Consider the following 26435-nt stretch of genomic DNA (forward strand, 5'->3'; position numbering starts at 1 on the left):
GCTGAGGTGGAGGGCAGGGTGGTGTCAGTGTCCCAGCAGGTGAGGACTAGGCTCTGGTGACCAGGGCAACCCCTGGGGCAGAGAGGTGCTGGCAGGTGGCAGGTGCGTTGAAGTGCTGTCGGCAGGGTTGGGTGGGACACCCACAGTGTCACTACACCTTTGCAGCCCCTCCCCACCCCTCCCCTTGAGTATTAATGTTCCTGTGGATTCTACTTCTTACCCTTTTCTCTTTTGCTCTAAATGCTTTCTTTGGGCATCCCTCTCTTTAACAATCACGGCAAACATTTAGTGAGTGCCCATGTCTTGCCAATGTTCCCACATCCCTGTCTGAGCTCCAGCTGCCTCCTGCACATCCCCACTGGAGGTCCTGCAGCTGCTGCAGACTCTGCACATGTAGGAGTGGCTGAGCTCACCACCTTCCTACCTTTAGCATCATCCCATTCTCACTGAGGAACGATGACTGTCTGCTCAGACGCCTGCGCTGGAAACATGGCCCCACTCTGGACTCCTCCCTCTCCTTTGCCGTTGCATTCATGGGTCAGCAGTCCACTGAGCCCACCCCTCTGGAGTTATCAAGCTCCCCACTTGTCCTCACCCCCGCCCCCCATCATTGCCACGGCCCAGGCCACCACCATCTCTTCATGGAGCGCGGCCCAAACCTCCACCGGGTCTTCCAGCCAACCCCCTTCCAGAGGAAGCCTCCCTGCGTGTCTTTCCCTTGCTAAGCCCTTTAGGACTGCACCTGCTTCTGCAGCATGGGTCAAACCCATCTTTTCCAGCCTGGTTCCCAGTGTTACCAACCAGGGTTCTTGGCCTCCTTAATCAACAGAAATTGATAAGAGGCCAGACAAGAAATTCAGGCAAGGCTTTACCGGGGCCCCTGCTGCAGGCAAGAGGGAGCGAAAACAAGCAACAGTTAGTTTCCTTTGCTCGCTGGCTCCCGGAGTGAGGGTGGGGTGGGGATGGGGGGGGGGGCGAGCTGGTTCCTTATATGGGGTGAGGGTAGGGGCGGGTCCAGGGGTCGGGCCAGAGGCGTGGCTTAGGTGGTTTGCCCACCCCTTTGGTGGTGCTGTGTGCAGGGGCATGCGCAGTACTGTGCTTTTGCTCCTGGCTCCTCAGAAGTGGCAGTTGGGGTGTTTTTGTTTGTGGGATCTTCCCAGACAGGGGTACGAACCCGCGTCCCCTGCATCGGCAGGCGGACTCTCAACCACTGCGCCACCAGGGAAGCCCCGGCAGTTGGGGTTTTTGTCTTTTCGTATCTTGTTTTCCATAATCATAATTTGCCCCAACTGCCAATGCGCACAATTATTTTTAGTCCTTTATAGTTTCTTTGTGTTTTGTTGCTCGAAGAGACTTTGTCCGGGTACGAGCATTGCGGCAAAAGGGTCCCAGGTCCTAGGTCCCAGCCTGAGTCACCAGCATCCTCAAGACCCATCTGCTCTTCCCTGCGACCTCCTTCCCCACCACACCTGGTGGCCAGCTGGGCTTAGGATCACTGAGAACCCCCTCCCCCACCATAATCCCACTCCGTGGCCATCTTCTTGCAAGAATTCCGATGCAGGAATTCTTTGGGATGCTGGAGTGCACATAGATGAGAGCCATCGCCAGGGAACCCAACTCCCCCGATATGACTTCAGAGTGGCCATTCTATCCTGATAGGTTACAACCTCCCTACCCATGATGGTTTCTGGAGTCAGAGAGGCCTGAGTTTGAACCCAGATTGACTATATCACTCACTATCCAGCTGTGTAGACCAGTGGTTTAATCCCTCTGAACCTCAGTTTGCTCATCTGTAATATGGGTGCTGCATTGCCGCCTTGCAGAGTTGTCAGGGAGACTGGGGGAGATCATGCATGTGAATGCTGGTGTTTGAGGCCAGAGTCCCTAGAAACAGACTCTGGGCTGAGGATCCATGTGCAAGTCATTTATAAAGGAAATGCCCTGGAGGAGAATGGTAAGGGGATTGAGGGGAGCAGAACGGGGAAGGGAGGAAGGCAGGTGAGGGGGTGATGTCAGGCCAGGGCCCAGAGAGGGCAGCTTCAGTTTTGGCCCTGAGGGAGCTTTGCAGTGTGGGTCACCACCCAGGGTGGTCTCCACCGGAGCCATGGGGCAGGACTACCCCAGTCGGCCACTGGTTGACAACAGGACAGAGAGGAAAATGTAAGTTTCCAGGCACTTTCTGAATGAATATGGGCAAGATGTAGTCCAGTTGCCCAAAGACAGAAACGCTAAAAAGAGGTGCAAGGACATTGGGTGGAACATTAACATTGTCCAGTACGACTTGGCCCGTGATAAACACCTAATATCCCTTGGCCCTTACTGTGACATTGTCGCTGCTACTAGCATAACCTCAGCAACGGTTCCGCTTCTTACTATAGTTATTAATTTCTTTGGCTTAGGTGGGCTGTAACTTGCAGACAGATGCTCTGAGCCCAGTGGCTAGACAGGGAAATAAATCTGGCAGAAAGAAGCAGCATAACCCCAGCCATGCAGCTGAGATTCCACTGTCTGTTTCTCCATGATTAACTTAACTCCTGGAGCATCTCAGTCCATTGCCATCCCATCTGAAAGAGCAGAGCTGGGCCCTGCTATGAGGGGTGGTGGGTGGGGTGGCGGCTTGGCCAGGGGCCCACTTGGGCAGGATGAGAGCATCCCCTGGGGGAGCGGGGGCACTGCGGGGGAGTCAGCTGAGTCGGTGAGCCTCACCCTGGTGAGGCTCCGCCCACCAGCAGGGCAACAGCAGCTGGAGGTGAAGGCTGCTGGGAGGGAGAGCAGGCCTCCCCGAGGGCAGCCGCACCCCTGCATGGCCCAGCTCACCCTGCACCTCCTGCATTCCTCCTCGCTGCCCGGTGGGCCTCGGGCCAGCGAAGGGCCTCAGAGGCTACGAGTGTACGGTGCCAGGGGATGTTTTAACAACATCCAGGCTGCCAAGAGCACATTATTCTCTTACAGAAATCCAAGGGATTGCCCAGGAGATGCGATATTTTTGTAGCAAAAAAAAAAAAAAAAAAGAAAAGAAAAAAGTTCTTCAAAGCTCTGAAAGCCCCGTTGCATTAGGAATGATAGTGGGTGTTTGAGAATCTGGATTCTTCATCAGAGAATAGATCGGGGCTCAGACATTGCTGTTTGTTTGCTTCCTTCACTGAATGGTGTATATCGGGCATCCCTAGGGCATTAAGGTGGAAAGGACAACTTGTGCAAAGGCAGAGAGGTAGGGAAGGGCAGCTTCCGAGAAAAGAAAAACTGAAGGTCCGGACTGTTGGTTGTAAGAGACAGAAGTTCTACCCCAAACCGGCTTAGGCAAAGACAAGGATCTCTTGGTTCATGTGATTGAAAGGACAAATGACTGGCAGCTGTAGGCATGGCTGGATCTGGGGGCTCAACGTCACAGGACATGGTCTTCCTCCATCTCTTGGTGCCGCCTTCCTTGGCCTTGGCTCTGCCCCCAGGAAGGCCCTTGCTACTTGATGCAGTTGATTCCATCCTTCCATCTTCCCAGCCTCAAACCCAGTGGAAAAAAGGAATTTTCTTTCCCAATAGTTTCAGCAGAAGTCCTGTGCCTGACTCACTGAACTGATTTGGGTCATGTGTCCATCTCCGGCTGGCCAGGCCTGGTCCATCCATAGTCCCTTCTCAAAACCTATGGTTAGCGTGGCTTGGAGGGTAAGTCACATGATGTCCTCCGCCTCTTACTCGCCACCCTTTTTCTCAGAAATCACGTCTGCTCCCACAGTGTCATTTCTGCCTCTTGACCGTCTCTAACCTTGACCTCACTCAAGGACCCCTCGGCTCCATTTCCAGTCCCCACCGTGTTCCTCGCATCCAACAGTGGTAATGACGCCCATGAACTGAGCTCTTACTATATGCTCAGCACAAGCTCATTACGTTGCTGTGTGAATCCTCGCAGCACCACAATACTATGAGATAGGAGTTATTATTAGTCCCATTTTATAGGTTAAGAAACTGAGGCATAGAGAGGTTCATTCCTGAACCAATGACTAGAGTCGGAAGGACACGGAGTTCTGATTGGCCAGATACGAGTCATGGAGCCAGGGTGTGAATCTGATGCAACTAAACTGCACAGACTGAGAGAGGAAAGGGGTTCTTCCAATAAAAAGCATGTAGGAAGAAGGAAGAATAATGTAGGATGGGAGAAATAGAAGATGCCCCCTAAATTAGGTGGCAAATGATGGTAACCCAATTTGGACCAATTTGGGGGAAGAGGGAGCTGTGCTACGTTAAGGAATAAAAAGAAGCTTTGGATAGCCAAAACACTGGCAGGATGGGGTTCAGCTGGCCTTCAGGAACAGCTGGAACCAGTCGCTCATACTGACAGAGTGCCTGGACTCCCATCTGGGCCTCTCTTCCTGTCTACTTCGGTGGGTTCCAAGCACAGATTCCTAGAGAAGGGCTTTGACTGGCCAATTCTAGGTCACGTGATCACATTGGATCAATTAGCTGTGCCCAGTGGGGTGGGACCACAGCAGAACATGGCAGCTCCCAAGAGAACCACAAGGTTGAAGCTGTGGGAATAGTAGTGGTGGTATCTAGAAAAAAGTGGAGTAGGGAACAGGGTAAATAAAAATGTAGGTGTACCTTGAGGGCAAGCATGATGTGTGTAAGGGTTGGGATGCTTATAGCTGTAGGTAACAGAGAACATCATACTGGCCAGCTTAGCCACAGGGAAGCCCTCGGGGCTGGTGGTTGCGTGGCCCAGTGAGGTCATCTTTCCATTGCTCTGCTCAGCAACCAGTGTCAGCTTCATTCTAAGGCAGGTGCTCTCTGGGCCATGAGATGGCTCCCAGTGGCAGTCATGTAACAGATGAGAAGAGAAAGAGAGCCTCCCACCCAGCCACAGGATGGAAGTTCCTCCCTCCGATCTGAATGGACCCGCTTATTGGTCACATGCCTCCCTGAACCAGTAACTGTCATCCTGAGAGTGCCACGCTCCGACTGACTTAGGCCGGGCTTCCTGAGCCAGTCCTGGTGAGGAGGATGGCTGGCCAGGATCGCCTTACCTGATCAGGACCCACCCTAGAACCGAGGTCTTCTCTAAAACGACTTGATCCCCCAACCCAGGGCCGTGGGGTGGAACGAACCCAGGGAGAGTCCGCCCTGTGCGTCCTCACCTCATGACCTCCCTACCTCCTCCTTGCAGGGGTCCTGTGGCTGTCGGTCGTCTCCGAGGTGCTCTACATCCTCCTGCTGGTGGTTGGTTTCAGCCTCATGTGTCTCGAGCTCTTCCACTCCAGCAATGTCATCGACGGGCTCAAGCTCAATGCCTTTGCGGCGGTCTTCACGGTGCTCTCAGGTAAGGCAGAGGGCCTCGGGCAGTGGGGCAAGAACACACCGGAACCAACCCTGCGACCAGAGCAGAGGGGAATGCGGGAGCTGGAGCCACCCTCGGGCTAAGTCCTGATCGGTCCACCCAGGTGACCATGGGCCAATCACTTCTCTTCTCTGAACCTCAGTGTTACAATTTGTAAAGTAGGATTTGTCTGCTCCCCTGTTCTCTGATTCAGCATGTGTTTACTGAGTGTCTCGTGTGCCAGGTCATGTGTTTAGTAAGTATGGGGTTATAGTAATGAATGGAAACAGACAGTTCCAGTGCTTCATGGAGCTTAACACACATGGGAGAGAGAGATGGGTTTGCTGGAGATGTATTCAGGGGATGAACGCCCCATGGCGGGTGACGGATTGGATTTGTGGCACGAGGGAAAGGGAGGTGGTCGTGAAAATGGGCGGACGGTGGCGTCTTTCACAGAGATATGAAAGGGGAGCCTGCTGGGTGTGGTGGGCACATCACTCATCTGCTTTACTGTATTTGCCCTTGAGACCTCCATGGGGAGATGGCCAGCAGGAAGCTTGATGAACAACCACATTTGGAATCTCAGTGGTGAAGGTGGGGTGAGCAGAGATTGTGGACAAAGGCCAAGGACTTTGAGGGTTTCAGGGAAAATGGGATGGTCAGCGGCGGCAGCACGACTCAGGGAGGTGGAGACAGAAGGCTCCAAGCAAAGGTCATTGGATTAGGTGGCCAGGTGCCCGGAATAGCCTCAGCAGACCCGGGTCATAAGGGGTTAAGCCAGGAGTTTGCCAGAAGGGAGTCAAAGGAGCCTGTACACCGTAACTTCAGGAAGCTTGACAGAGCAGTGGCTTGGCTGTGTACGACATCTGTTCCTAAAAAGCCAAATATAAACTGAATTTCTATAAATCTAATCTTATTCTTCATGCACTGGAAGAACTCTTTATTTAATGAAACCGAAACGATGAGCCTTTTGGTAAGGGAGATAATCGCCCCCTAATTGAGGTATGTGTATATAACAGAAGGATCTCTCAAAGAATAGAGAGCGGAATTCAAGAAATTATAGCATGCTGCATAGATCAAAACATGCGCATTGTCATTCCCAGGATGTGGGAAATCTAACCAGAATAGTAAAGGGAAGAAAAGAAAAGCAGAGAGATCCTCACAGCACAGTGTCGATTTTGGCCGCCCTCCCCTTCCCCCGTGACCCTGTTTTCAGCTATTCCAGATCGAGAGATGGGTTATTCTTTGTTTGCTGTTATTAAATGTGTTTATTATGCCTGAAATCAGTTTTTTTTTTTTTCATATTGTATTCATTTACTCCACCAACACTCACTGAAGGCCTCCCGGGCTCCGGGGTCGGTACTAGGTTTGCGGGAGTCAAAGAAAAAATGACTCAGTCCTGGCCTCCTGAAGTTTGCCATCTTGTAGCGACACAGACTCATCAAACCCTTGTAACGTGGCAAGTTGACCTTCATGAACTGGGTGTGGTGAGTCCTGCAAGGGGGCACCTACGTTTGCCCAGGGGGTGCCAATGGGTGGGGTGGGGCCTGAGGAAGCAATCATTTGAGCTGAGACTTGGAAAACAACTTTAAGAGTTTGCCTTGTTGGACAACTCGGGGAGGGCATTTTGGGTGGAGGGAACAGCATAGGAAAAAGCTTAGTGACGTGGCATATTCTGGAAACTTCACGTAGTTCAAACTAATGGGAACGTGAAAAGGCAGGTGAGTAGGAGTGTCGAGAGATGAGGCTGGAGAGCCGGGTAGGGGTCTTGGTGCTTTGCACTGGTCTGTAGATTTTATCATGCAGGCAATAGGGAGCCATTGAAGAATCCAGAGCAAAGGGTGATACGGTCAGGTTTGCATTTGGGGATGAGGGTTCAGGGTGCAGCACGGGAGGAGTGGAGCCAGAATGGAGGGGAGGAGGCCAGCCAGGAGGTGAGAAAGGGTGAGGCCCCAACCCCATGCAGTGGCTGTGGGGATAGGAGATGCAGGCACAATGCCTGCAGACTGACTAAGGAGAGAGGTGGGCGGGAATGAGTGGGTTGGAAAAACCGAGACTCTAGGTCAAAGGTTCCTAGTGTGGAGTCCACAGAATTCAGAGAGTCCATGAACCTGGATGGGGGAGAAGTTACATCTTTATTTCTCTAACTTGCAACTGACATTTAGAATATCTTTCAAATATGAGCGGAGGTAACGCATCACAGTCGTGGGCGGCACCTGTGACATAGTCGCCAATAGGAACCACGTTTTTCATATGCACATATCTTGAAATGCACTCCTTCGAAAGGGCAATACTTCTGAGAGCTTCCGCTGAATCTTATCTAACATGCTAATGAGGAAGCACATATATTACTATATAACACATTTGTTTGAATATTTTGCTAATTGTATTTCAGTATAACTGGTTTCTTCTATATCCTTTTATTTTATTTTATGGAGCTGAAAACATTATTCTGGGGAGGGGTCCCTAGGTCTAGATGGCCAGACCCCTGATCTGGGCTGGCATTTGGCCAGGATGGGATGGTACCACCAAGATGGGAAAGGTGGGGAAAGAGCAGTTGGGGGAGATGATGGGTCCCTTTTGAACAGGTTGGGTGTGAGGTGCTGCAGAGTGTCCAGGCTCCTTTCCTTGTCAGTGGTTTCATCTCTCCTTTTCTTTCTCTCTACCAAGCATCAAAGAATCCCCTCCATTATCCCAAGCATCCAGCCCTCCCCTCAACCTGCTTACTCCTGTCACAAAACAAAAGCTGGTGGCCAGCCCAAGGCAGCTGTCTCTGGTTCTTCAAGCCTCTCTCGTGGGGAAGCGGGTAGGGGGCTCTTCCCCCTACCTCAAACGGCTTATCAAAGTTTTCACCCCTCAAAAAACCCCCGTTTCCTTCTAGCGGGGAGTCCCACTGCTAAAGAAAATAAGATCATCTCCGTAATTTCAGGCAGATAAACAAAGCACGGCTCAGGGAGGTTAACTGACTTGCCCAAGGTCACACAGCTGGTCAGTTGTGGAGCTGGGATTAAACCCGGCTCCTGCTGGCTTCAAAGCCCTCTGCTCTTTTCTCAGGATTGTACTGCAGGAGTGACCGGGCGGGCAGGGAGGGAGAAGACTTTTAAGTCCTCAGAAAACAGTAACTGAGAGGGATGTAGCAGCCAGATGATGGGATAGCAAGTGGTGGAGAGAAAGGATTCTGTATTCATGCCTGGGAGAAAATAAACCCGGGAGAAACATGAGACCAGGAGAGAACCAAGCCCCTGACTTGCCTGTCCTGGAGGAACCAGGAAGCTGGCCTTTCAGGAGCCCCTTGAGAACAAGGCAGCTGGTGGGGGGGGGGGGGGAGTTGGGGGGGGTGTTTGGGGAGGGTGAGAAGCTTGGAGGAGGTGGGTGGGCTTCTGGTTTGTTGCTGTGGGAGGGGAAGGAGTGGGCGAGCATCGACTGAGTCCCTGTGGGGAGAGGGTTGGGCTCTGATGCTGCCAGGGCTGTGATGCTGCCGGACCAGCTCACACCGAGGGGTCCTCAGCCCAAGGTCAACGCCTTCTAGGGTAGAGGAGAAAGCAGAGGCAGGGCAGCCCCTATGGGAGCCAATTACTATAATTAATTATTATAATGAGCCAGTGGGTTAGGATTAATCGTAATTGCCAACGCGGACTGAGATGCCATGCTGCACCAGCAGCTGAGCCTGCTGCATGTGTTAATATCTTTATTCCTCAGTGTCCTTGTGGGAGGGGCATTACGTCCATTCCACAGATGGGAAAACTGACTTGCCGGCAGTCACATAGCTAGCCAGCGGTTGAACCCAGAGCCTGCCGCATAGAGTGCTTTGAGCAGAGCTTGGCCCCCAGGACTTCAGGTTGTCACTGTTGTTATTATTATTCCTAGTTGTCCCTGAATAAACTGAAGGGCAGATCAGGGCCCCAGGGACCAGCCCTGTCACAGTGAGGCTGGGTTGAGGGATTTGGACTCCACAGCCAAGGGAGAAGGGGTGGTGGGGCAGGGCCAGCAGGGCTATGTTCCCAATTCTGGCAGGAGGGTGGTTGTACAGATTGTTGGTCTGCTGGTCCAGAGCCTAGAGCTCCCAGTGCTTTTAGGGACCCACAAAGTGCTTTAATTTTGACTGTTTTTAAAATCAGAAGAAAAAAATAGAATAATAATGAAGGCATAAGAGTGAATCTAGGCTGGACTGGTATTTTTTATACCACTGCCATCGTAAAATGTAATTTTTAATATTTCTTTTATGGAGGAACGGGCCCATGAAGTCAAAAGTGCCTGGGGCCCTTGAAAGTCATAATGTGGCCCTGCACTGGGCCACATCTTTTCTCCATCTCTCAGGCCCGGGCAAGACTAATTCCAGACGGGGATGCGGCTCCAGCTGCCAGTGTCGCCCCCACCCAGCCAGTCCTGTGACTTTAGCAGAGCTGCTGGAGAAGATGGGGCTCCCTGTGCCACTGTCTCTTCCCCCAGCGGCCAGGGTCTTGTATCTTGGAGAGGATGTGAAAGCAGGCTGGAAGATGTCTGTTCTTCCCCAGTTTCTCCGAAAAATGAGGCTGATCCACTTAGGAAGGAAAGAAAGTCATTTGGAGAACTCCTGGATGGTCAGGCTAACACAGGTGGGCTTTTAGTAAAAACTGCACTGGAATGAAGAGGAGGATGTCCGTTTCCAGGAAAAAAATCAGACCTCACGGAGAAGTCAGCAAGAGTCTACTTTCTTAAGTATCGAGAAAAGGAAGTTTTGCGATAAAACAAAAAATGACCAAGGCTGAGGTAGCTCTTTGAATCCGGGAAACTAGAACCTTATCTTTTATGTAATCTTGGCATATTTGGCTTCATCCTAAAGCATGTATTTCACTGCACAGTGCACCACTCTTAATCTCGTATTCAGTTTCTTAACCTTATATACATAATGCGTGATTTGAAAATTTTTATTTTAATTTTCTTTTTTAAAAATACAGAATATCTTAAACTTGAAAGGCAATTGAATGGAGTATGATGGGACTTGGGGATGTTTTGATGCTTTTGTGACCCCAAACTACAGGGCTAGTGGAAACTTAGGTTAGGAATTAAAGTCTGAATCTTGTATGTTTTTCTTTGAAGGAATTCTAATCTTATGCATTCAGAATGACTTCTCAGAATTTTGATTGAGAAGCATTAAAGTCTTAACCATTACATACACTTTAAAAAAATTTCAGGGGCTGTTTTCAAGGTGAGGTATGAGTTGAAGGGCAAGCCTGCAAGGTGGACACCTACCCGTGTGTTTTGGATAGACCTTTGGGGATCTGGAGGCCTGGGGCCTGAGGGACACAGCAGGCAAATCCCACTGCACTGCAGACACCCGTGGGACCACCAGAATCCTCAGGAACCAAGCTGTGAGGTGCGCAAAGTGCGCACACCTGCTCCTCTGGACCCAACTCCAGCCCCATGAGCCATGAGGGCTGTGAGTTCCAGGAAGGCAGTTTTATAGAGCCATTGGCCCTACGACCTGGTCTGAGGCTGCCTTCTGTGAGCGAATGTAAGCTGGTTAACCCATCAGGTTTGCCTTTCACTGGCTGCCAGGAAGCTTAGATCTGTTTGTTTTATGTTCAGTCATGGCAGCTTCCACCAAGCGAGGTTGCCTGTGGTCTTGAATTCCTCCCCAGTCCACCCTTCACTTAATCCTTTGACTCTTCCTTAGAGCTTACTCTTGATGTGATGATCTGTAACTTCCTACCGTAAACTGCCATTGTATTTTAGGGTGAGTTTCCTGAGACACTAATTCCACTAGCTACCCTGCCACCTTGGGCCTGTGCTAAAGAGAATCTCCTGCCCATAGCCCCCTCTGTTCAGTTCTTCTGCCCTGGCCAGACTGGGTCTCTCGCTCATAACTGAGAGAGCAAGTACTTTTGTGTATTTTCGTGGCTAAAAGTACAGAGGGTCTAAATCAGAGAAATGAGTTTTTCAATATCATTAAAAGCTCCTTTTGCTTGCAAGTGACAAGAACCCAATCAAATTAGCTAAAGGAAGAAGTTGGGGGGGGGCGTGATTGAACTCTATTGATTCATGTAATTGAAGAGTACAGGGTGGTTACGCTTCAGGCATGGCTGCATCCAGGTGATCATGTCATCAGGAATCTAGCTGTATCTCCCAACTCTGACTTCCTTTAGCTTCTGTCTCAGTCAGGCCCATCCATGTGGAGAGTGGGTAGTCATAAGCAGCTCCAGCCTTACGTAAGATTCCAGAGGCAGAGAGGACTCCTTTCAAGTGCCTCCTGTAAAACTCCAAGGAGGGGCTATGATCAGACCAGCTGGGTTCATAGACTCATTCCTGAACCAGTCACCATGCCAGAGGATGAAGCACTGTGATTAGCTGGGCCCGGGTCTCTAAGCACACCTGCGGTGGGGACTTAGCCATGGACCAAGCAGGATTACTATGCAATGGTGGACAAGTGGTTGCCCAGAGGCGTTGCTGACTGGAAGTCCCAGTGGTTGGGAATCGGTTGGCTTGTCAAGTTGGGAGATGATCAGGAGGTCAGCGGTGGAGCTAAGGGACTCAAGAGCCCCAGGGATGGTAGAGGTCTTCGTTTGGGTTCCTCCAGAGCAGACCCCAAGGTGAAGATATCGGTGCAAGTAGTTGATTTGGGAAGTGATCCCAGGAAGTATGGTCGGACAGTGGATTTGTAAGACAAGAAGGCAGGAGGGCCAATAAAGGGAATGTTGGTAGGCGGGTGACCACTGGCGGCAACTGGGTTTCCCTCCTGCTGGGGACCCTCTGAGAGACTGTGCAGGACACCCAAGGGGTGAGAAAGCAGTGGAGTTTCTTCACCATCTCTCATCCATCACTGGTTTAGGGGGCACTCCTGAGTCAGTGACTCCCCCAGCATTTCTGGCCTTCGCCACCTAAGATGGAAAGTGTTGGAGGAAGGAAGCCACCAACATGCACCGGAGCTGCCCGTTAAAGCTGCAGTGACCTCTGGTGCCGGCCAGGGGGGTTATGGGTAAGGATAAACCAAGGCAAAGGGTGCTGTTCTGACGTTAGCCTGTGCCCTGCAGTACAATTCTGACGCTATTTGCCATCAGATGCCACGGTCCCCAGCAAGACTGCCCCACTGCAGGTGCCACCTGTAAGTTCAGGGGGTCCCTGGGCTGCCCACGCCTCTAACCAACTGGCTTCGAATCAGCTTCCTCATGACCCTCTGAAGTCTGATAATTCGCTAGGACTACTCACAGAACGCAGCAAAGCACTATACTTCGGGTTACAGTATCGTCATAAAGGATCCAAATCAGGACCAGCCAAAGGAAGAGACACCCAACGAGGTCTGGGAGCTAAACCAAGGCCAAGGTGAGGTTCTGTCCTCCGAAGCTAACCTGGCCTATGTGATTCTCATACCCTGAATCCAGCTCTGCAGGGAACACTGCATTTCTTTCATTTCTGGGAAAGAACTTCATTTTGGTTCTGTGCTCCCATCCTCCTGGGCTGGTAGAAGATGTATTGTCAGAATTTTGAGGGGCTTACTGCCTACTGCCTTTGCCTGGGGCTGTGCTGCCATTGTCTGGTCTTACGCAGCGTCAGACAAAGAGGGGGTGGGGTTTAATCTTTGTCATTATCATCTTCATCATACAGCTTAGTCCCTGATCTGAAACCCTTAGGGCTAGAAGTGTTCCAGAATTTGGAACTTTTCAGATTTGGGCAGGTAACGTAATACATAAACCATCCATTACACAACACCCCAGTAGGGGCTGGAGCAGCACCGTGTAAGCAAACAGAGTGAAACACGCGAATATTCGTTCTAGGGGGGAATAAATAAAGACGGTCAATAACCTCACGTCCATTCACGTCAGGTTTTGGTGCTAAATGAGTTCAGGCCAAGTCAGATTTTGTGGCCAGATGAATTATGAAGAAGCTTTTGGGTTTCAGAACTTCTGGGATTTTGAAATTGCAGATAAGAAATTAGGGCTCAATAGCTTCCATTTATTGAGCATTTATTATGCCAGACACTGTTGTAAACATATTCCCTCTGTTGAACCCTACAGATGTTCCCATCTGTAAATGTTATTCCCATTTTACAGTTGAGAAAACTGAGGCACCGAGTTAGTATGTGGCGGTTCTGGCTTCAAAGCCACGTGCTTTACTGTTACATGGGTCCATGTAGGTTGCCACTGAGCCTCCTCTAATGCCCTGTTCACAGGGTCCCTTCCAGTCCCCAGAGCTCTTTGCTTCTAGGGCCAGATGGGAGGTGGGAGAAGGGGGCTGGTGACCTCAGTGCCTGTGGTGATCAGAGGTCTCAAGTGCAGTGCCTACAGGGACCACGTAGGTGACATAAGTGAGTCAAGCTGTCCAGATGTAACACAGCAGTGGATGTGGGGATGGCTGCCAACTTGGGAGTGCACGCCCCATCAGCACCCCACTGCTGCCGTGGAGGAAGATGCACGACATTCAAGGAAAGCCCAACGCTGGTTTTTTTTATAGGAAAATCTCCTGATTTTTAATTCAAAATGTTTTTTAAACAGCTTTATTGGGATAGAATTTACATATCGTAAAGTTCACCCATGTAAAGTGTATAGTTTAAAGGCTTTTAGTAACCGTTGCAGAATCTAATTTTAAAATCTTTTCATCACCCCAGAAAGAGACCCCGTACCCGCTAGCGGTCACTCCCTATTTTCCACCAACCCCCACCCCATCTTTAGGCAACCGCTGATCTACTTTCTATCTCCATGGATTTGCTGATTCTAGACATTTTATATAAATGGGGTCATACACTATATGGTCTTTTATGACTGGCTTCTTTCACTTAGCATGGTGTTTTCAAGGTTCATCCAAGTTGTAAGATGTATCACCACTGCGTTCCGTTTTATTGCCGAATAATATTCCATGGCACAAATACACCACATCTTATTTCTCTGTTTGTCAGTTGATGGACATGTGTGTTGTTTTCCACTTTTTGACTAGTACAAATAATGCTGCTATGAACATTCATGTCCAAGTGTTTGTGTAGACATATGTTTTCCTAGGAGAGGAATTGTTGGGTGACCTAGTAACCCTAGGTTTAACTTTTTAATTCAAAATATTTCAAAACTTTGTATTAGCCAACAAAACACCACTGCAGACCCTCAGCATCCACTCCTGCCCCAGACAAGGACAATCCAACCCTTTTTCTTTTGTTTTTTCTTTTGCGGGGGGGGGCTGCGTTGGGTCTTCGTTGCTGTGCATGGGCTTTCTCTAGTTGTGGCGAGCAGGGGCTACTCTTCATTGTGGAGCACGGGCTCTAGGCGCACTGGCTTCAGGAGTTGTGGCGCGCGGACTCAGTAGTTGTGGCTCGCAGGCTCTAGTGAACAGGCTCAGTAGTTGTGGCCCATGGGCTCAGTTGCTCCGCGGCATGTGGGATCTTCCTGGACCAGGGCTTGAACCCGTGTCCCCTGCATCGGCAGGTGGATTCTTAACCACTGCGCCACCAAGGAAGTCCCCAACCCTTTTTTTTGTCCTAAGGACTAGAAGACAGCTCACTCTTTCTCTCCCTGACTCAGAGGTCCCTGTCCTAATCTCCTCGGTAAATTAAGGCTTCTAAGATGAAAGCCAGGAGGGAAGGATTTTGCAGATGGGTTTCCCCTCTTTGCTGCAAAACCTCTGGGACGAAGAAGTCCAGAGCCTCTTACTGTTTGAATGAAGCGAAAGGAAAAGGGGGAAAAGTACAGGGGAAAAAAGCATGAATTACCATCTAAAAATATTCCGCCACACCTATTTGCCGAATGGTCATTTTGCATACTTAGCGACTGACCTCAGGTTGATACTTGTCAAGTGTACGGCTCTCCGTGTGATAAAGTTCCAGCTCCTTTAGAGTTTTAAATATAGAAGGCTTTTTTCTCACTTCGCCTCATTGGACATTTTAGGGGATTTTTTTTACAAAGTCTGTTTTTGTCATTTCTAGTTGGTATTTATCAAATGTTACTTTTGTAAACAAAATCTAAACTCCATCCCAAGACCACAAAATGTGGCCTTTGCCGTCCTCTCTAACTTCACCTCCTGCAATCAGCCCCTCCTTGCTGGCCTTCACACTCTCTGAGCTTGGTCCTGCCCAGGCCCGTGGTCCCCTCCGTGTGGCTGCCTTCCCCGCATGAGCCTGGCTCACTTCCTCCTTCAGCCAGCTGTCACTCAAATGGCATCTCCTTAGGAGGTCTTTCCTTTCCCCCAGTCGTTTCCATCCCCTCCTGCTTGTTTTTCTTTCCTTTTTAGAAATATTTATTTCTTTATTTCTTTTTTTTTTTTTCTTTGCGGTACACGGGCCTCTCACTGTTGCGGCCTCCTCCTGTTGCGGGGCACAGGCTCCGGACGCGCAGGCTCAGCGGCCATGGCTCACGGGCCCAGCCGCTGTGCGGCACGTGGGATCCTCCCGGACCGGGGCACGAACCCGTGTCCCCTGCATCGGCAGGCAGACTCTCAACCACTGCGCCACCAGGGAAGCCCTATTTCTTTATTTTGTTTGTGCCGGGTCTTAATTGCGGCATGCAGACTTCTTAGTTGCAGCATGTGGACTCAGTTGCAGCATGCACGCGGGATCTAGTTCCCCAACCAGGGATCGACCCCTGGCCCCCTGCGTTGGGAGCGGGGAGTCTTACCCACTGGACCACCAGGGAGGCCCCTGCTTGTTTTTCTTAATGGCACATGCTGCTTTCTGAGCGTCATCTGAACCGTGGCGGGCACTCAATGAATATTTGTTGAATGGATAAGAGAACTTATATACTAACTTGTTTGCTTGTCTGCCACCCCATCTCTGCTCCTCAGACCAGGTTTTCTCAGCGGTGGCACACTCTTCGCTAGATCATTCTTTACTGTGGGCGAGAGAGTCTGTCCTGGGCATTGTAGGGTGATGAGCAGCACCCCTGGCCTCTACCCACCAGATGCCAGTCGTGCCCCACCCACGTCGTGACAACCAAAAATGTCTCCAGATGTTGCCAGATGTCCCTTGGGAGGCAAAAAGCACTCCTGGTTGAGAACCACTGCCCTGGACAGTGGGGTCCCTGAGAGCCGCGGCTGTCTTCTTCACTGCTGTATCCCCAGGGCCTGGCCCTCAGCAAATTCTCCTTGAATGTAGGAGTGCACTGTAGAGGCGACACGCGTGGGCCAGACCCCTCACAGTGGGGTTGTTGGCGTTTGAGCTTTGGGGTTTGCAACTCGCCCCAAGAGGACAAGCAGGGACTCTGAAACCAGACAGATCAGATCAAACCACAGTTGGGTCCCGTTGAAACTGTGTGGTCTGGCAGGTTACTTATAGCATCTCGTAGCATCTGCACAAGATGGGTTTGAGCGATGAAATGACATCCCCCGAACCACGTGAAGAGCCAGTGGAGCAGGGGGACACGCAGCACATTCTCGGTCTTGTTTGTTGAAGAGTTTGGGTGAGAACAGTGACACCGATGGGATCGGGTACGAGGCTGTACACTTCTGGGTAGGCGACCGTGTGTCCAGGTGTGCCCAGGACAGTCCCAGCATCATTTTTTTGTTTGTTTTTTTGCGATACGCGGGCCTCTCACTGTTGTGGCCTCTCCCGTTGCGGAGCACAGGCTCCAGACGCGCAGGCTCAGCGGCCATGGCTCACGGGCCCAGCTGCTCCGCGGCATGTGGGATCTTCCCGGACTGGGGCACGAACCCGTGTCCCCTGCATCGGCAGGCGGACTCTCAACCACTGCGCCACCAGGGAAGCCCCCAGAATCATTATTAACGGGGCCCCTTTCATTCCCAGAAGCGTCCTGGTTCGGATGATAAACTGTCTGCTCACCCACTTTTGGGGGCTCTGCTCTTGCCTTATTCTCTGCGTTTCTTCTTAAAAGAATCCACATCTTCCCCTCCTCTTTCCTAAGGCAGAAATCACCCACCCCAATGCCAGCCCTTTCTGGCTGTCACTCCTTTGAATTGTTCCTTTTCTCCTAGTCCAGTGCTTGGTCTATTTCCGCTCTGTTTCTCTCTGCTTGCTGGAACAATGGGACTTCTTTTTTTAAAAAAAAATTGTTTTTTTACTCTGAGTTGCTGACTTTCATCTAGGCTTTGTTTTTCTTGTGGTTGTTGACAACTGGGCAACAGGGAGGGAGGCCAGGCAGGGTGGGGACTGCTTGGAGCTGGGGGATGGGGCTGTGACAGCAGCCTCTTGCCAGTGTAAGTGTTAATTCCACCCTGGGGCTGACAGACACTTAGAGAAAGACTCTCTTAGCCTTCAAGGATGGGTGGAAAGGTGTGAAAACCCTTGCTGGGGAGGAAGCAGGATGACAGATGCAGAGGCCGGAGGGACACACAGCATCCATCCTTCATTTCTCCTTCCTTCTTCCCTTCCTTCCACAAAGAGTCCTAGGGCATTTCCTCTGTACCAGGTACCAGGAAAACAAACAGGCAAGCTCTCTGCCCTCGGGGGCTTGTGTCTAGCCGGGGGAAGCAGTGAATTGGTGAGCAGTTGGGACTGTGATATGAAGAGACAGTCCCAAGGCCAGAGACCACACTGCTGGGGGCTCAGGGGCCCCTCCAGAGGCCCTAAGGATGGGAGGAGTTAGCTGGGTGAGGAGGCGGTGGGGGTGGAGGGGGTGAGAGAGAGTGCCCGAGGCAAGGGGGCAGCAAATGCAAAGGCCCCATCCAGGCGGGGTGTTGGAGGATCTGTGAGAAGGTGGCCGTGGGAGGAGACTGGGGAGCAAGGGAGGGCTGGGGATGAGATGCAGAGACGATGGGGCAGGGCTTGAGTTTTCTTAGCAGAACAACAGGGAGGAAGCCAGGCATTAGGGGTTTTCAGGAAGGAGGTTTCAGGGAAGGTGACCCCCTGGAGCTGCTGGACACGGATGCGCTGGGCAAGGGCGGGGAAGTGGAAACTTGGGTCTCATTGTGACTGACAGTGGATGCCAGGCCAGGAAACGTGGGCCTCGCCGGAGTGGGGGTGTAGTTGGGGACCTCTGAGGCTTTAAGCAAGGAAGTGGTAACGTCAGGGGCAAGTTCTAGAAATATGGTTCTTGGGGTAGAGGGAGGGGTGGGCACAGATCCAGGAGCCCGGCTAGGAGGCTATGTGGGTGTCTGGCCCCAAGGAGGTGGTGGCAGTGGGAACAGAGAGGGATGGGGATGGATTTGAGAGGAGAACGATTGGCAGCTCCCGGAGGGCAGGGGTGGGAGTTGTTGATGGGCCCAAGGTTGTGACTATGATGGGGAAGTGGGGAGTCATGCCCTGAGGTCAGGAAGACAGAGGGGTGCATTCTGGGTGTGTGAGGGCTGAGACGGGACCTCTCATGGGAAATACTTGTTCACCATGTCTCAGTCTGTCCAGGGCTAGGAGGGAGGGGGCAGGGAAGAGAGGAGAGTAGAAGGTCCCTGGTAAGGAAAGAGATGGAGCAGGAGACTGGGGGAGGCAGAGGGAGATGGACAGACCCCCTAGGGTGGAGGGGGACAAACACACAGGGAGAAAGAGACAGCCAAGGGGGTGGGGGGAAGGAGGGAAGAGACACAGCAAGAAAACGGTAGCAGAGACACTAATTTTTCCTGAGCCCCTACTGTGCGCCAGACCCACGATCACAGTTAATCCTACGATTAACCCCCTCTCCGACTCGAAGACCTTGGGGACCCTCTACTGTTGAATAAAGTCTGGAATACAGCTGTGTGTGTGTGTGTGTGTGTGTGTGTGTGTGTATCTTAATGAATTACAACAGAATTCCGAGAATAGCGATAGCAATTATTGGTTCATTCATTCATTCAACCAATGTTTATTGAGCTCCTACATACGAGACATTGTTCTAGAACAGGGTCAACAAACTCTTTCTATAAAAAGCCAGAGAGTAAATATTTTAGGCTTTGCAGGCCATTGGGTTGAAAGCAGCCATAGACAATATGTAGATGATGGACATGGTCATCTTCCAGAACAACTTTAAGAATGGCAGTTCCTAAAAACATTTTAAATAGACCTACCATATGATCCAGTCATTTCACTTCTGGGTAATTCTTGGAAAGAAGCAAAATCACTGTCTTGAGAGATATCTGCATTCCCATGTGCACTGCAACATTATTTACAATAACCAAGACATGGAAACAACTGAAGTGTCCATCAATGGATGAAGAAAAATGTGAGATATATACAAACACACACACACACACACACACACACACACGGTGGAATATTATTCAGCCATAAAAAGAAGGAAATTCTGCCATTTGTGACAGCATGGCTAGACCTGGAGGGCATTATGCTAAGTGAAATAAGTCAGACAGAGAAAGACAAATACTGTATGATCTCACTTATATGTGAAATCAAAAAAAAAAGAAAAGTAGAACTCATAGATGCAGAGAACAGGTTGGTAGTTACCAGAGGAGGCAGGTTGGGTTGGGTAAGATGGGTGAAAGTGGTCAAAAGGACAAACTTCCAGTTATAAGATAAATAAGTCCTGGGATTGTTAACGTACAGCATGGTGACTGAAATGAATGACATGGTATCATATATTTGAAAGTTACTAAGAGAGTAGATCATAAAAATTCTCATCCTAAGAAAAAAATCATAGCTATGTGAGGTGATGGATTTTAACTAAACTTATTGTGGTAACCATTTTGCAATACAGATCTTCCTCAACTTGTGAGGGGGGTATGCCTGATAAACCCATTGTTTTAAGTTGAAAATGTCATAAGTTGAAAATACATTTAATACACCTAACCATCAAAGCTGAGCCTGGCTTGCCTTGAACATGCTCAGAACACTTACATTGGCTGGCGGTTGGGCAAAATTGTCTAACACAAAGCCTATTTCATAATAAAGTGTTGAATATTTCATGTAATTTATTGAGTATTGTACTGAAGGTGAAAACCAGAATGGTTGCCTGGGTACAGGATGGTTCTAAGTGTATCGGTTGTTTACCCTCGTGATTGCCTGGCTGCCTGGGAGCTGCCCAGCATCACGAAAGAAGCACGTGTCACTAGCCTGGGAAAAGAGAAAATTCAGAATTCTGAGTGCCTATCACTTTCACACCACTGTGAAGTTGAAAAATCATAAATTGGGGACCATCTATACATACAAATATCAAATCATCACGTGATTTGATATAGCAAATCACCAATTACCTCCAACGCATACAATGTTATCTGTCAATTATATCTCAGTAAAACTGGGAGGAAAAGAACTTTGTTTACAAAAACAGACTACCAGCCACGTTTGGTGGGTGGGCCACAGTTTGCCACCCCCTGCTCTAGATCTGGGAAATACAACAGTGATCATAACAGACAAAATCGGGCTTCCCTGGTGGCGCAGTGGTTGAGAGTCCACCTGCCGATGCAGGGGACGCGGGTTCGTGCCCCGGTCCGGGAATATCCCACATGCCGCGGAGCGGCTGGGCCCGTGAGCCATGGCCACTGAGCCTGTGCATCCGGAGCCTGTGCACCACAACGGGAGAGGCCACAAGAGTGAGAGGCCTGTGTACCGCAAAAAACAAACAAACAAAAAAACAGAGAAAATCACTGTTCTTCAATCTGGTGGAGGAGTTGGACATATAATTAGATAAACAAAGATAATATGATGATATAATGTCAGGTGATGAAACATGCTTTGACAAAAATAAAGTAAGGGCATAGAGAGTGATGGAAGGAGGGGCTATTGTAGACAGGGTGGTCAGGAAAGGCCTCTCAGCAGAGGTATTGTGCGTTTCAGTAGAGACTTGGAAGAAGTGAGGGAGTTGTGGGACTATCTGGGGAAAGGCATTTCAGAGTGAAGGGACAGTAAGTACAAAGGCCCTGGGGTAGCAGTGTTCCTGGTGTTTCCTGAGGAATGGAAGCCACCTGTCTGGGGTGGCATGAGCAAGGTGGAAAGTGTTAGAAGGTGGAGAAAGACCAGGAAGAGCGGGGGTTAGATTGTGGAGTCCTTGTCGGCCGCTTTATCCTTTATGAGGACTTTGGCTTTGACCCCAAGGAGATCGAGAGCCATTGAAGTGTTCTGATCAGAGAAGCATGATCTGATCTAGTCTTGGAGGGAACACAGTGGCTGCTTTGTTGAGAAGGGCAGAAGCAGGGAGACCAGTGAGGAGGCTACCACGACGTTCCAGGTGAGAGATGTGGATGTTTAGATTTGGGGGGTCAGTGGTGGAAGTGTGAGAGGTGGTTGGCTTCTGGATGTGTTTCAGAGGTAGAAACAACAGGCTGCACTGATGGATCAGATGTAGGGGAGATGGAGATGGACATTAAGAGAGAGATTTAGAGAGAGAGGGATTTGAGCCACTGAAAGGATGGAGTCTCCTTCAGTCAGGTGGGGCAGACGGGGTGGGTGGAACGTTTGGGGGATCAGTTTAGATCTGGGGCATACTAACTTGAGATGCCCGTTAAATGCTGCAGGTGAGTAAGATGCAACCCCTGTCTCCAGGGAACTCAGAGTCTAGCCTGGAGAAACCATCCAGGACATACCTTCGTGACAATCTGATGTGTTAAAGATGCCATAGAAGGGTGAACACAGCACTGCAGGCCACCTGGAGCATCTGGAAAGGTGAAGGAGCCTTCACACAGGTGACAGGTTGACTGCTCTTTGAAGGAAGATCAGGTAAGGAATCGGGGGAAGTCATTTCAGGCAGAAGGAACGGCAGGTGTGCAGGCAAGGAGGCATGGCAGAGCTTGGAGGGTGCAGGTGAATCTGGAGTTTCCTGCAGCTGCAACGTGAGTGGTGGGTGTGGGCACTGTGGGTCGAGATGAGGTTTGAGAGGCGGCCATGCTGGGCAGTTCAGACTCTCCCCTGGAGGCAGTGGGGAGCCAGTGATGGTTCTAGATCAGGGGAGTGAGATAGTCAGAGTGCCTTTTTGGAAGGTCTGCTCTGCCAGTCAGGAGCGCTCCCTCTGACTCACAGGTCGAAGGCCAAGATGTGCAGCCAGGACAGTGTTTCTCAACCTTACATTCACTCTTGTTCCACGTTTTACACTTTCTTTTCCTAATTGCCCCTCCTTTCATGAAATCTTAACTCCACAGATACACTATATATCTGTTTACACACATGATGTACATCTGTGCTTTCTACACAGTTAGATTTTTTTTTTTTTTTTGCATGTACTAGGATGACAGTGACCTTTTAGCACTGAGCACTGAGCACTTTCATGTAGAGCCTGGCGGAAGGTGAGTTAAGCCATGGCCCCAGGACCTGGGGGCCTGGCATCTACCCTCCTCTCTAACCGACTTGTTGGCTGTGGGTCTTTGCTGACTTGCTTAGTCTTTCTGTGCAATTTAATTTCCTTCACAGAGTACCTGCTATGCACTGTGCCTATGCTGGACCCAGGGCTGCAGACCTGATCAGGGCCTGGCGCCCAATTTCTATGAACTTATGGCCTGGGAGTGGCAGAGGGAGGAGACGGGCATTGTCCAAGGCTGACAATGATGGGATGCCTGGGTGTCAAAGTCCTGGGGTCGCTCAGAAAGGTTGAGACTGCAGAAAGGTTGGGTTCCTGGTAAGAACTCTAGGTTTTTGTTTTCAAATAAAAGCCCAGTTATCAAGGAAGTTGATCACCCGGTACATTGCTGGTGGGAATGTAAAATGGTGCAGCCGCTCTGGAAAACAGTTCAGCAGTTATTTTCAAAAGTAAAGATGGATTGACCGTGAGACTTACCAGGAGACCCAGGAATTGCACTCCTGGGCATTGATCCCAGAGAAAAGAAGACTTATTTTCACACAGGAACTTGTACAGGAGTGTTCATAGCGGCTTTATCTGTAATAGCCCCGAACTGGAAACTAACCAAATGTCTTCCAGTGAGTGAGTAAATAAACAAATTGCGCATCCATCCCACTGAGCATTGCTCAGAAAAAGAAAGAAAAAGAAAAAAAGAACCGCTGCTGCCACACACAGTAGTTTGGACGGACCTCGAGGAAATTGTGCTGAGCCAACAAAGCCAGTCTCAAAAAGATACATATTGCATGATTCCATTTATGTGACAAATGTATCTCCAGAGATGGAGAACAGATTGGTGGTTATCAGGGATGAGGGATGGGGGGCAGCTGGGTGTGTCTAGTAAGAGGCAACGTGATGGGGTCTAGTGATGGTGCAGTTGGGTATCTTGACTGTGGTGGTGTTTATGCCAGGCTACACAAGTGAACACACACACACACGCACGCACACACACTTAACGGGTGCGTGCAGAACTAGTGAGATCTGAGTCAACTATGGATGGTGCCATGGTCAATTTTTTGGCTTTGATATTGTGCCCTAGGACCATGCAAGGTGGGAAAGTGTTAACACTGGGGGAAGGGTGCATGAGACGTCCTTGTACATTTCTTTGCAACTTCCTGTGACTCTATGATTATCTCAGAATAAGAAGTTTTAAAAAAATTCCAGTAAGAGTTACAAGGTGGCTTACAGATGATATGGTTGGAAACCTCCCCTTTTTAGGTCCCCTACACTTTGTGGTCTGCGTCACTTGTAGCCTTGCTCTCTCCTGTCCGTGGCAGGTCCCAGGAGAGGAGAAGCACAGCTGGGACATTCCTGAGTCAGGAGCCCCATCAGAGCAGCCAATGCCACTCAGCAGGACTGGGAGGCCCAGAACTGGCTGTTTCTCTCTTCCCTGCCTTTGCTTGGGCTCTTTACTTGTCCACGCTGCCTTTCTCCTTCTTCCCCGCCTCCCCCTGCCCCCTCTTGGTGAACACACGCTGATCTTTCCTGACCCAGCTCGAAGCTCGCTTCCCCTTCCAAGCCTTTCCCCAAGCCCACGTAAAACTGACCCCTTCTCTCCCTCCAGTCCTTTGCAGGGGTTGAAAATGTAAATGCCTTGAGTGGCCTGGAAGGAAAAGTGGATGCGTGAGTGGGTGGGAATATTACAGGGTTGGCAAAGGCAGCGTACGGGGAGACGGTGGCCCCATGGGCACCGTGCAGCCTGTGAGGCTCGGCCACCGCAGGTCTTCACTAAACAGCATGGCTCTGATCAGCTCCAGGTGAGGGTCACCGAGGGGAAATGTGGACCCAGCGTTGCCACAGTTTCCGATTTTTACAGAGAAGGCCAAACTCCCATATTTTAATGGAAATCCTCCAGATTTAAAAATGTTGGGCAAAAAACAGTCATCATTTTTTACAGCTCTAGCCAACATCTGCAGGTTGGATTCAGCTCCTGGGCTGCCGGTTTTCGAGCGTGGCTGTATATACTTCTATTTTGGTATTTGTAATCATTGATCTTCCTTCACTATTTATGTTGTCCTCCTCATTAGCCTTGGGGGAATGGCCGTGCTGTAGTCACAGCTGTATCCCCAGGGGCTGATCCAATGCTTTGCGTATAGAGAACGCTTCACAAATGTTAGCTGAATGAATGAGTTGGAGTGTTAGAAGCAAGTCAGGGACCCGCAGAGGGGTCTGAAGATTCTAGAAGGGAACCAGGACCTGTCAGCTGGAGGGCAGCCGGTGTGTCTTCAGGAGGTGGTGCCGAGGGCGCAGCCTGTGTCTGTCCTTGACCTCGCCGAGGCTGGTCGTGGTGATTGAAATTCTGCCACATCCTTTGCATGCTTTTGGAAGCGGGGAATGTGCAGCCCACTGGGCCTTTCATACAAATGAGGCTGGCCCCAGACACAGAGCCGGGCGGCAATTGGGCTTTGCGGGGGGATAGGAGGAAGCAAGAATTTTAATAAAGATTGGAAGTAAAACCCACAGTCCTGGAACTGCTTGGTTCTAGTGGTTTTAAGCTACTTAGCAGAGTGGGTGTAGCAACGGATGCCAGGTACTCAGGGGCCTGGTCTCTGGGGAAACATGAGGGGGGCCAGGCACTGGCCCAGGGGAAGCTGGACCCTGAGGGACGTGGCCAGGAAATGGAGGTTGTGCATAGTGTCCCTTATTTCTGAACGGTGACTAAAGCAGTAATGTTAGGACAGCCTAGGACAAACATCGGTTTCCTAGCATTAGCAATAGGAACGGTTCATAAAACCCTGCAGCTCTGTCCTGATGCTGCATGGCACTTATCTGTGTGGTCCTAACCTGGTTCGTGTAAAATAGTTCTGCTTCCTCAAAAGGTGCCACTGACCATGTTGCAGATGCTACAGTTGCCCTTCAAACCAGATGTGTATTTAACTCTGTGTTATATAACTTCTGGTTCCTTTAGCCAAGATGCCTAGTCCAACTCTTTTTTTCTCCAGTTAATCACATCCTGGGATTGATTATAAATCCAGTATTGCATGTCTTGTGCATAACTGTTCTAAAGAATCGTATTTTATGTACTATATGCATCAGAATAGTGTACATTGCCATGTAATGTAAAAAAGAAAAATCGACATAAATAATGCAGACAGCTAAGTGTTATACCAACTAAAACGACAAATAAACCCTGAACAGTGAAACAAAACAAAACACCCCTCACTTGCCTCTGCTCCTCCATAGCTCGCAGACACAGCTGACCGCCCGTGGCCTGAGGAACCCCCAGCCCTAACGTCTGCTCTCAGCACCTGGGGAGCCCCAGTGGGGGCACCTGCCTGAGTCCGAGGCCTTCCTTGGAAAGATGGGCTGCAAAACCCATTCCTGTCTGAGGGAGGAGCAGAGGAGAAAAGCTGAAGGTCTTAGGCACAGGGGCACTGGGCCGATAAGAGCAAAGGCAGTGGTGTCCGGCCCCCCCGCAGTGATGTGCGTGACACATCCTGTCCTCCAAGAGCGCCCCAGGCAATCCCAGCCTCTCACCCCGAGGGAGCTCTTAGCGCCGCCGGGGGGTGCCTGGGGCAGCCCCTCGACATCCAGCTCCGGGCTTGTTGCGCTGTCTCCCTCCAGCTCCGTCCTCCCATCACCCTGGCCGTGCATGGCCGGGTCCCAGTCTTGAAGGCTCCCATCTTAGCTCCTGTCCCAGGACAGAAGTGGGCCCAGTGGGGCTTGCAGTCCATTGGCGTCTGGGCCCCTCTGAGTCCTCCTGAGCCGGGTCAGGAAGGGGGCCTGCGGAGAGACCCCCAGAGCCAGCATCACTCACGAAGGAGGAGGGGCTGAGAGTGCTCTGCCCCCACCTCCTCCCAGCTCGTAACCCCACCTCCCTGCCGCCGTGGAGGTGAGGCGCCTGCCCTCTTGGCCTCTTGGACTGAGGACAGCTGGCTTCCATCCCATCTCCAGGCCTCTGTGCTTGCCCTCATCTTCGCCTAAGCCTCTCTTCCCCAAATCTTCAAAACATCCAGGTCTCGGTTTAAATGTCACCTTCCTAGACGTGCCTGCCCTGACTTCCTTGACCAGACTAACTACCCAATCTCTCT

General features: G+C 50.5%; 1 protein-coding gene across 5 annotated transcripts in view; it reads left to right on the plus strand.

Moving 5' to 3' along the window:
- The window catches only part of GSG1L (GSG1 like), a gene marked incomplete at its 5' end in the record, with an annotated part of 219725 nt that overhangs the window by 137108 nt on the left and 56182 nt on the right, over positions 1-26435 (plus strand). For 4 of the 5 annotated variants that reach the window (XM_082857239.1, XM_082857240.1, XM_082857243.1 and 1 more), the window contains one exon: positions 5159-5311. The exons of the other annotated variant lie outside the window; for it this stretch is intronic. In XM_082857239.1, the coding sequence (XP_082713365.1) occupies positions 5159-5311 (153 nt within the window). The remainder of the gene's footprint in view (positions 1-5158; positions 5312-26435) is intronic. 5 annotated transcript variants of the gene reach the window in all.

This window comes from Leucopleurus acutus (assembly GCF_964270905.1).
Source record: "Leucopleurus acutus genome assembly, chromosome: 16".
Taxonomy (NCBI): domain Eukaryota; kingdom Metazoa; phylum Chordata; class Mammalia; order Artiodactyla; family Delphinidae; genus Leucopleurus; species Leucopleurus acutus.